Here is a 12,063-nt window from a genome sequence, read left to right on the forward strand (position 1 = left end):
GAGTGGAGTGAAGGGGTGGAGGAAGGGAGGGAAGGAAGGCGGAAGAGAAAAGGGGTGGCAGGGTAATCCATGTCTGAACAGGAAGATGAGAGCAGGAGGAAGGGGAGGAGGTGGGCATAAAGCCTCACTGCCCACCTCATAACCCTGTGGGGAAGAGAATGTGAGGAGGGCATAAAGCCTCACTGCCCACCTCATAACCCTGTGGGGAGGAGAATGTGAGGAGGGCATAAAGCCTCACTGCCCACCTCATAACCCTGTGGGGAGGAGAATGTGAGGAGGAGGGAGAAAGATTATCCTTTGCAAACATGTTTTCACTGTGTGTGAGGGTTCTACTCCTTGGGGATAGGAGGCAGAGTAGCAAGAGATAGATCAAGTCAGACCTAATGGAGTTATCTGCTGTGGCTGGAGTGAATATGGTACTGACTACTGCGTGTTCACAATTTGAGCGTGAAAGTAGGTTACCCCAAGAATTACCCAGAGTTGTTGAAAATCAAGTGCAATAGTGAAAGATGGACAACTAGGAACTGACAAACTGTGGTCTAGGAATCAAAGTGAAAGCATATGTTCAGCGTGTATAGTTGTTTTTAGAACACTACAAAAGCATCTAAGACAAAGCTCTTTTATAACTGAGCTATCATTGACCCAGCCCTTGATAACAGTCAGATAGTGGTGTGTGATTATCTCAAAGAGAAAGGAAGACAAAGAAAACAATAGAGGAAAAAAATGTTGGCTTGTATCCCTTATCCACCAGAGGAGAATTATTGAAACAGTATGTAGCTGGCTGAGATGCAGCCAGTCTCCCACAAGCAACAGAGAGGGTCAGAGAGGGCATGTTGTAGAGCGGTGGGGCTAGGCAGGATTACAGGCTAATGACAGCAATAAGAAAATATGTAGATCTCTGCCTGCAAGATAGGGCACGCTCAGAGCTCTGCGGGCAGGTTTGAAATACCAGAAGTCAAAGGGATCCTCAAATTTGCACTCAGAAAAACACTAAAACTGCTGTGTGTGACCAAATCCCCGAAACACTAAACAGACTATTCCTAATCAGCACTAATACAGAAACTCTGTGCCAAGAGTATATCTGATCATCGCTAGCTACCAGCTGTCCATACAGTATGCAATGGATACAAACTGTCTTACTTCTTACATTTGATTCCTAGAACTGACTGACAGCATTAAAAGGATGAGAGAACAGACAAGCACTTGGACAAAACCAACATAAATTTGGGGCTGATGTCACAGAGAGGACAGTGAGCACTAAGAGGGGTATGTCCAAAATAATTTGCAAAGTACTCTTTCCTTTAACACAGTGGAAGATGAAAATGCAGCTGCAATTTGAAGAGTTACCCTGCTTTACCTAATTCTTAATGCTATAGTAATACTGCACTCAGTTATTAGCAGTGATTTACTGGCCTAATGCTAGAACTAACCACACAACAAGGTGCAGGATTGTACCCCTACCCCTACCCCCACCCCACTGCCCTACACAGAGAGCTAATGTATTCTTCGTCCATGGCGGACACCCACTCATCCACAAAACATTCTGGGGACAAGCTCTTAATCCAGCCTATAATTGTTCCCTGACAACAGTGAAGATTGAAATGAGCAAATGCACAGCCCCTGCGGCATTAGGTCTCATTTCCCCAGGCTTCCCAGTCGTCCTGGAGAAGCTGCAGGTTTAAGGAAAGTCTCGCAGGGATTGAAAATTAATCCCATTGTCTCCTGGCTTGAATTATCCACGGACACAGACTGAATCTCTGGAATCTTCAATATGGGGCACCGGGCAGAGGACAGGATGGCAGCCATTGCACTGGCCAGTTGTTTTTTAAACTGAGAAACCCCACTGTATGTGCACCCCTGTCAAAACAGACTAAGCAGAGAAAGACTAGTAGTGTAGATTCAAACCCAGAGAGAGAGAGAGAGAGAGAGAGAGAGAGAGAGAGAGAGAGAGAGAGAGAGAGAGTGGCAGATGGGAGCAGATCATTATTGAGCATAGCACTGCTGCCACTCTCTCTTTCCAGCAACATTCATTAACTAAATGACAACAGCTGCAGGCATGGTATTAATATCAACAGGAATTTAAAAGATGAACAATTAGATAATTTCCGCTCTGATAGATAGTTTCATTCCAGTTGTTAGATGATATGGTTTTCAGTGTCCTAACATAAACATCTATGATAGGAAAACACACAACAGGCATTTTCATCAACGCGACACGCTCGGTGGCTGGGACAAAGATGGTTTTCATGTGGACATACTGTGAAGATAAAAACGGCCTTTGATGAAACATTTGATTGATTGCACTTTGTGTGTTACACTTTGACCCTCCGCTGCAACCTGGACTCAGGGGTAGACTTAACATAGTAAATGCTAATCTGTCTCCCTCCATTTAGTATGATATATGTTACAATTTGTATGGTATGTATTCATTTGTGGATGTCCATCATCCATTTTGTATATGTTACGTATTATAATTCACATGATATGTTACGAATTTGCAATATGTATGATATGTTACGAATTCCAATTTGTTGTGGCTAACGTTAGCTAGGCTAACGGTTAGGGTAAAGGTTAGGGTTAAGAGTTAGGTTAAAGGGTTAAGGTTAGGGTTAGCTAACATGCCAAGGAGTATGTAATTGCAAAGTTGCTAACTAGCTAAAATGCAAAAGTTGTCCGTGATGATATTCGAACACACAACTTTTGGGTTGCTAGACGTTCATGTTATACGTTGACCCATCCCACCCCGACCAACCACCCTCCTTTTGTTTTTGATTTAAAGCTGCAATATGCAACTTACATAGAAGTATGAGTTATAGATCTACCAGCCTCCCTGTGGCTCAGTTGGTAAAGCATGGTGTTTGCAACGCCAGGGTTGTGGGTTTGATTCCCACGGGGGGCCAGTACGGGGGGAAAAAAAAAAAATGAATTGAAATGTATGCATTCACTACTGTAAGTCGCTCTGGATAAGAGCGTCTGCTAAATGACTAAAATGTAAATGTAGATTCTCATTGAAAGCAAGTCTAAGAAGCAGTAAATCTGTTCTGTGTGCCAATTCTATGCTTCCCGTTCTTAAGTTTCATTTTAGCTTCTTTTACTTTCGATTTTTAACACCAGCATTAAAAAGCTGAAAATACAATATTTTTTGTAATTGAAAATATATTTCACAGTGGTTTAGATCACTGTGATTCTCTGTTTTGTCACAAACTGAAATTAGGCAAAGTATTAGAATCTTAGCAAATAGGAAATGGCAGAGCGATTTCTGCATAGTGCACCGTTAAGTAAACTTCTGTCTTATGTAACCATACTACATTTAACATGTCACACTAATTTCAGTGTCTCGGATTTAAGTTGACTATGTTATGTCTAGTCAATGTAAGCAGGCTGCCCCCTCCCCCATAGCTGGAAGGAATGTCTCTTTAGATAATCTTAACCATCATAATCCCTTTAATCTCAGACCACCCCCATCAATCTGTGTCCTGTAAGATTACGCAGAAGATCTCTATTAAATTAAACACCACTTGATTCAGGGAATTCCCAGGACATGGCCTCCTTAGTGGCAGACACACACCATGACTGACTGACACTCTTTACCGGCGATTGTCCCTGTGTGACTGCCAGGGCACCACATCTGCTACATCATCTAAAAATTAACACCACTGTCACACAAAGGAAAGTTTGATCAGCAGGACCACAGTGCTGGCAACGTGAGGCTAAGACCTAAAGACATCTGTAGGACTCAGTTTCCCTGAAGAAAACATTTATTTTCCCATCGAAGACCCTGAGATGAGGGGTGGAAGAAAAGAAAAAAACTGCTGACGTGCGCTTGAAATGCATTACAATGACATGGCGACGCCTTTCACAGTGAATGTGTTCTTTAACAAACTTTGCATTTGAATTCCAATGGAAGCCAATACTGTATTGAGTTAAGATGATTACCATCTGATGTCAGTACAAGTATCACTTTTCAGGTTTCATTATGTGCCTGCAAACCCTACCTGACTCCACACATACTGGCTAAAGTGAGACAACAGGGAGATACAGCAACAGGAGGTACAACGAGTATACTGTATCTTTAAAATGCCTGAGAGAAAAAAACGAAGAAAGCATCCAAGCATCATGAATAGCGAGGCAACAGCATCTTACAATCTATGAAAAGCTTATAACTCCAGTAAGAGCTGGTTGGTGGAATTATGGGTGGGAGTATTGTAAATATTATGCCCCTTTCCTGTAAAAACAACTCCAGCTGTTAATCTTAAACAAATGCTTATCTTGACATTTCCTCACACTGCAATTTCAGCCCAAGGCAGGAGAACAAACTCAACTTGTATACTCATTTCAAAGATAACTAAGGTGTAATTAGGAGAGAAGTTCCGGAGAAGCCTCAAGCTAAAGCCCCAGATTCAAGGGGGATAATACTCCAATAAAAGCCTAGAAGTCTCATCAGGCACCACTGCAGAGATCAGGCCAGAGTTACTGCCACCCCACTGAGTCCTATTACTGACACCATGAAGACAGCTTCAGCTGGAGAGCCACACGTCCAGAACCTGTCTCAATTTATGCATTTCATACTCCATCAGGCCCATTAGCTAGATCTAATTTCCCATATTTATCCATGTCTAAAATGTAAGCTTAATGTTGACTGACAGTGTTCTCCAATAACTTCCAAACTGTTTATCCATAGCATTTTCAATAATCATTATAGAGTTCCATGATCATGTAACCATTGCAACACATTACATCTGTTATCACTAATCTGCCACATCTTGGCAATGCATTGCTAGTCAAGAGCGCTAGCTACATAAGGTACAGATCTGAGATTAGAGAAGAGTTGCTTAAGATATGACTTGAATTCATTAGTCAAGCTGAGATATGCTTAAAGATGCATTGAGTCACAAATAGACTTCAAACCCTATTAAAATATCCCATGAATAAAAAATAATGTTCAAAATCAAATGAGAGACTTCTAACAAACTACAGGTTGGGGAAACAATACTATATCCAGATGAACAGTAATGAAGCTCAAATGAATAGTCCAACTGAATGACAAATGGGACTGAATTGTAAAGAAGTCCCCCTTTTGCTTGTTTAGCATCTCATTATTGTTGCTTAATTGGGCGTGCTTTGAGTCATTTAAATGAGCACTCCCACGGCATTTGTTATTTCTTAGCGCTGACAAATTGTCCCACTCCCCACAAATGCACTCACATTATGGCACCCTAATCACCTGAAAACTACAGCAGCAAACCTGTTGATGTAAACTACATTGTGTGTGGGCTGGTTTGTATACATTTCATCTTCCATACATGGCTGCTTACCCTTTAGATAACTATTTGCCTTGTAATGATAATGGGTCAGAGCTTTCTAGGGGCAGGTCCCAATATGAACTAAATAATGAAATAGAGATGTAAAGTTTAGAAGTAAATCAACAAACCATATAACAGCCATTATCAAGCCATACTATGAGTAAAACATTTCTACAACAATACTGACATTCCTACTGCTTTTTTGCTGACTAATAGAATCACCCCTCAAAGATGCGCCCCCAATGACAAACATCTGGTTCTTACTGTCAATCGCACTAGTAACTACATCTGTTTGAGAATAACCATTCACACTTCACTATCTGTTTGAGAATTACTATACACGCTAGGATCACATTTTGCATTGTGAGTTATATAAAGTTATATAATTTGAACCCAGACATGTGAGCTCTCCATGTCTGGCAAGAGAACAGGGCCTCAAGCTGCAAGCAACAAGCTCCCTCTGGGTCATACTCTCAACAACTGAGGACACCTGAAATAAATCAGGGAATTATCGAACTAAACTTGTCAGATGATAAAAGGCATCAGACGGCTGCCTGCCTTCGAACCATCCCTCATCACCCCATAATCCTGTGTTTATTATCAAGTCAGAGACTAGCTCATAGCCAAATGCACAAGTAAAGGCGGGAATGATTAAAGGCTTGGGTTATATGCACACATGCAATTCTCAGGGCCAGTAAACAGCCCCGGTATAAGCTGCCAAGACCCTGTGAATGGGCTGCACTCACCTTACGCTGGTGTGGCCAGTCTGCCCAGCCTGCCCTCCACCTTCCAGCAGCTCTGCCTTGGCATGGTGTGAATGACCTACAGTCTGTGGGAACTGCCAGAGCCAGTCAGAGGGGAGAGGAGAGGGGCTGGGGGAGACGGAAAACCACTTGCATAAGCGAGGGCAGGGGGTTGCTTGAGGCTGGTATCCTCCTCTCCCTCCCTATAGGCTACACAGCAGATGTCTCTTGGTAATGCTTAGAGTAGAGGAGCTCAAACACAGGGCAAGCCCGCAGACTGATGTCAGAATACAAATTAGGATACGATTTAAAATTCAGGAGACAACCCTTGCAAGACGCTCCTTGGTAGATTAAGTCATCTACCCCATTATAATCCATAATCAAATGTCAACTCAGTTTCTGCTCTGTTGAAGATCTATCATTATTTAAATAGAGAAGACATTGAGCGTGACTTGCTCTCATCCATGTTTTATATTGAAAGTGAGTGGATCTAATCTCAATGGGTTCTTACAGTCTTAAATGAGTTTCTGGGATGCGACCAAGGTTGGAGGTTTTCCATCATTTAACTATCAGCTTTAAATGGCTTTTCCCCATATAAATTCTATATGAATGTTAGCAATTATATTTTGCTCAAGTGAACCTAAAGTTAAAATGATTTGTTTAATTTATCGTTTAATCTTGTCAGCTGGAAAGCACACTGTCCATTGTATTGATCTAAAGCTAACCTTGACCAGCAGACAGCCATCAAATTGACTCAATGCAATGGTGTCCTTAAGGGGAAATAAGAGTAGATATCTATACAGGCACGAGGCCAAGTGAGTGAAGGAACACAACAGCAGTTTTGATTGCTGACAGTGGTTGTCACCTTTTGCGCGCTAGCATTGTGAACAAGTAAACTAGTGAGTGAGAGAGTGAGTCAGAGAGCGAGTCATTGAGTGAAGACGTTTGAGTGAGATGAAATAGGGCTGAATCACACGTGCAGCATATCTTTGGGAAAAAGAGTACAAAAGTTGGATCCGGGTCAACATCAGCCATCCCTTGGATTATTTAACAAATGTAGAGCATGCTGAAGGAGCAGGTGGAAAGAGCTGGGAGAGCTGGGATTGAGGAGGGGAGAGGGGGCTCTGAGAGGCTGGACGTGGGTGGGAGTTATTCTTGCAACGGTCTCGCCACCACCTGTCCTAAACAATGCCCAGGGGTAACATTGAACATAATAACACTCTGTTCATAATGATGATGGGAATGGTATATCATCATTACTAAAATAAGTAATTATTTCTTCACATTTGATTGCTACAGCTCGTGATTTAGAGTCCCTGCCTAAATATACTACAGAGCTTGCTTGTTTTGGTCATTTGCTCTCTCTAGACAAATGAAAGACATCATGTTAGGTCAACGGGATAAGCGGCAAGCTACAAATGGACACCATGGACCTTGATCCATAGCAAACACTGCAAATTACATCTTTGTTCATTTTTGCATCCTCAATTCCAGCCTATACATATAATCCATATTTGAAGACATCATTTTTTACATTTAGGAATACGACTTTGGAGCACTTGTACTGATCGATTGACCCTGCTTCTGGGGGGCTCCTTACCTGAAGTCACGTGTAGGGCTTTCAATAAATTCCCTGGCTTTTTAGAAATCCTGGTTGGAAGATTCTGGATTTCCTGCTTATTCCCTTCTGACTCCGGGTTACCTCCAACCGGGATTTTGGGAAAACCAGGGAATTTATTGAAAGTTGCCTGAATTTTGCAACCCTAGTCATGTGTCAGTTATCCTACTATTTACAAGTGAAATATAACAATTTGTCCTGACCACTGAGATGACAGATACTGATGATTTACATAAGGGTTGCTCCTCTAAACAGATCTATGTAGAGAGTTGAGAGTAGAGGAGAGGAAGCAACCTCTTGAACCCCCCCCCCCCCAAAAAAAAAACACATCACTCCTTACTATGTACAAGAGGAGTATAAACAAGCTACATGAAATATGAGCAGTGTTTGTGTGATGCATTCTGTACTGCAACACGCCACTTGAATTATAGTCTGCCACTTGAATTATAATCTGCCTCTGCAGCAATTTCGAGTGGCTTGTATATGGTCTTCTATGGAATGCTCAACTCAGCTTCTTCTCATTACAAAAATAGGACAAATAATCCAGGCCACTGGACTGAGGAGAGAGGAAGAGGAGGTGACGGAGGACTGAATTGACAAGGACCTGAATAAGAGTAAGACTTTACACATGGTCAATTCCACTGTAACAGAAGGATGCTGAGACTCTTTAAAATGTATGTTAAACAAAAACCACTGATTGAAAAGTTAAACAAACCATACAACTCTATGCACGAGGACTTCTTTTAACAATTTCCGCTGAACATTTTACAAAAGCACATTTACCTGAAGAACAGGGCAGATGCAAAGTTTGGTAAAAGAAAGACGGTTTGTGCTGTTTGTGCCATCACTCTGTTTACCATGGAATTGCCCACATCTCCATCCCCTGCATGATGCTGACAAGCGAGAATGAGACATATACAAGCACCAAAACATTTAAGTACCAGGGAGAACTTCCAAAGGGGTAATTTCTAAGAGGAGCCATGTCTCAATCTGTAACATAAATGTATTCACCAGATGAGGAAAAAAATCTCTCAGAATTCCCCAAAGACACTAGGAGATACAGTGAATTCACAGCACAGTGTTTATTACGATGACAACTGAGATATCCTCTTCTATACAAAATATAGGCCTATTCTGTTATGAATGTTGACTTTATATTTGGAGACATCAGCTAGACAGGGGATGGTGCAATCCGATACTTCAACAGAACTGGATGTAGCTAATCCAAATGAATTAATTGAGTTTAATTAGGCTACACTTATTGTCTGGATTATGAATAAAGACCCCTTCAACCTTGGCTATGGGAGAAGAAGACCCATGATGATGAGTGCAATGTCAAAAGAAACTTGCAGATAACAGCCAACATATAATTAGAAGAACACATACAATATGGGTCTAATGGGTTTTACGAGGGGTCAGAAGTGGAGATCATTCATACATGAGGATGAAATAGATCAGGGGTGTATTCACTATGAGCCAAACAGAACGAAAATGGGCGGGACCTACCTGAATTTGTCCAATAGAAATTCTCGGATTCGTTGCAAAACGTTTCTCGTTTGGAGTAAACGGTGAAATGTTTTCCAACAGAAATGGCGTAATGAATACACCCCATATGTAGCATACAACACCCCAATCTCCAGCCGCTTGTTTTCAGTGGTCGCGTAAACAGCCGGTGAAGTAAATGCACGTCATTTTGCGCAATGACAAAACCAGGTGGGGAACACAAGAGCCTCATAATAACATAGTAGAATGCAGTGTTTTTCTTCACGACCAAGGCCTACATAGCCTAAGTAAATGTAACATCGGCAAGGATTTGAATAATTTCAACCGACAGTTCAATGGGTGATGATTTGGTGCTATCCAAATAAATCTTCCAAGTTAGGCTATACATTTGATTAAATAGGCTATTCTAAAAATGCCATCTTTTTGACAACTACACAGACAGATCATACATTAAATATACTCTTAACTATAGATAAAGATATGGCGAAACTTTAAAACAAATAGCATTTTCCATTATGTTCTTCCAGTAAAAATTCCAAACTTTTTTTCCCATGCTTTGAAAAATGTACCCTGAGAAATTACATTGATGTCCTCGGTTTATATCCACGAGTGCCATCTTTCCACCATGAGTTATGCCAACAGTATGTTACTATGCTCAATCATGTGTAAATCAGAAAAACTATGACAATAGGTAAAAAATAAAGAATCATAAAAAAAATCTATTTTAAAACTCGATTCACCGCTGTCATCTCCAAATGCATTTCCCTCACTTCCAAACACATAAAAGCATTTCGTGGCATGTTTTAGGTCCACATAAATATTAGATAAATAGCATTCCAAAAGCTTACCAGCTTTACAGGGATCCTTATAGTCGATCACATCTGAGGTGGCAGTGGGCTCCACATAGTAGCTTGTTTCTATTGCTTCTAAATCGATCGCCGATATCATGCAAAGGCAGGATAGAAGAAACAAACATCTCGTTGTGAGATCCATGATTCGTGAGTGAGGGGTACAGCAAAAGACGAGAAATAAGAGGTAAAGAACAAGAGGAACGAGAGGGACAGAAAGAGAGAGAGAGAAAATGGGAGGTTTTGGGGGAAATGAGATCTCTCCGGAGGGCGGGTTTAAAATCAGAGCTCAGCCTCTCCACAATGTCTTGATTCTGGGGCAGTGATTCGCTCCCCTAGCCGTGCTCCGGGCTAGTGCATTTGCCAGCAAACTTCGGTGATCGTGGCACATCATCACGTTGGTATGTTTGGAGAGGGGCCACGGCTATGGGAAAATACTTTATATTAGCCTATATAAAATGATAACCCTTAAACTGAATGTATTTTTTTTTACACCTTGAAAGCCTTTCAATTGTTACAATGTTTGAAAAAATATATAACATTTTACCAAAACATTTAATTTCAACACAGCACAAGATCTCGAAATGTGCGTGCATGGACAATATCCTGGAAAATTAAGAGCATCATTCTTATGATACCTCCTGGTCAATGTGTATGTTTTTTTTTTATGTGATTTGAGAGTCAGTAAAATCTCAAATCTATCATCATTCCATAGTTACAAATCATCAAAGTGACATTTTGTGTATCATCATGCCCCTCCCTCTGCTCTAATAGTCAACACACATGTGCGTGCACGCACACACACCTACACTTTTATTCCTGGGTGACATTGTCAAACAGGGTTCCCATACAACAGACACAAGGTAGAAATCTTCTGTATGCGACAATGACCATTATCACAGCCTATTGAACATTATCATCACTTCAGTAGATATCCAACTACAATTACAGAAAAATAAATACAATGTTAAATAAAAAGGGAGTTATAATTCGTACTGTGTATCATTTCAAATATAGGCAATGGTTTTTATTGAGTTAAGCGCCACCTGTTGCCAACACATAGAATGATCATATTATGAATGGTGAACTTACTAAATGAAATGAGAGTTTGACTGTGTGATAATAGGTTGCTTCTTGTGTAAATATTTTCTGTCTGGATTTTAATGATTTGTATCACTACAGTTATGGAAATATTTTACCTGCAGAGAAAAACCTGATCACTCATTGATTTTATCTAAAAATAAACATAACGAATGATGAAACTATTTTAATGTGTATGTGATTGTGAAGAAACCCAAAAGGAGGGCATGACAAATAAGGTACAGCAATAGATTACTCAAAATTAGTAACTTCATCTCATTATTAGATTATTTTCATTTCTATCACATATATTATAAAAAACTTGCACCAAATATTCAATAGAGGAATAATGAAACACAATGCTGCAGACTGATCATTTCCTAACTGACTGCCCACCCAACTCCCTAGCATCCTTGGGCCAATGCTGGCTCAGCTGCCCACTGTATCTTGTTGATGAAGTGGCATCACTGCTAAAAGGTCAGCTTCAATGTTAAGTTCCAGGGAAAGCTTTACCAACCCTCATTCTTTGTGTAATCATAGCCTACTACATTACTCAAAGTTTGCAAAAACACAAAGATTAGGTAGCTTTTAGTGTACTCCTTTTTCCACTGAAACTAGAGATGAGTTGAGATTAGCTGAGTAAGCACGTGATTTGCCATGTGTCTCAGCCCATTGCTTGGGGAGTGAACAGGATGGAGCTGTGTTGACTAAATAAAAGTGTCCTTTTGACACAAAGATCATGATGAAATTGCAGTCTGATTTTATTTATTTTTTTAAACTGCAAAGCAACCAAGGAGAGCAAATTTGGCCGTTTTTGACATTTCAAATAGTTTAGAACAGACAGGAAAAGCTTTCATTTACACTGAAAGGTGACTTCTGAGTCGTGTGAAAATAAAATGCCATTTCAGTGTGTTTGAGGCAATATACAGTGCATTCAGAAAGTATTCAGACCCCTTGACCTTTTCCAA

The 12,063-nt window shown here is 40.6% G+C and overlaps 1 protein-coding gene across 1 annotated transcript in view; it reads right to left on the minus strand.

Annotated features, from left to right (window-relative positions):
• Nucleotides 1–10,305, minus strand: part of LOC106579847 (bone morphogenetic protein 1) — a 55,519-nt gene extending 45,214 nt beyond the window's left edge. The window contains exon 1 of the mRNA XM_014160135.2: nucleotides 10,016–10,305. Within this exon, the coding sequence (XP_014015610.1) occupies nucleotides 10,016–10,160 (145 nt within the window). The 5' untranslated portion in view covers nucleotides 10,161–10,305. The remainder of the gene's footprint in view (nucleotides 1–10,015) is intronic.
• Nucleotides 10,306–12,063: the final 1,758 nt, after the last annotated feature.

This window comes from Salmo salar, chromosome ssa20, assembly GCF_905237065.1.
Source record: "Salmo salar chromosome ssa20, Ssal_v3.1, whole genome shotgun sequence".
Taxonomy (NCBI): domain Eukaryota; kingdom Metazoa; phylum Chordata; class Actinopteri; order Salmoniformes; family Salmonidae; genus Salmo; species Salmo salar.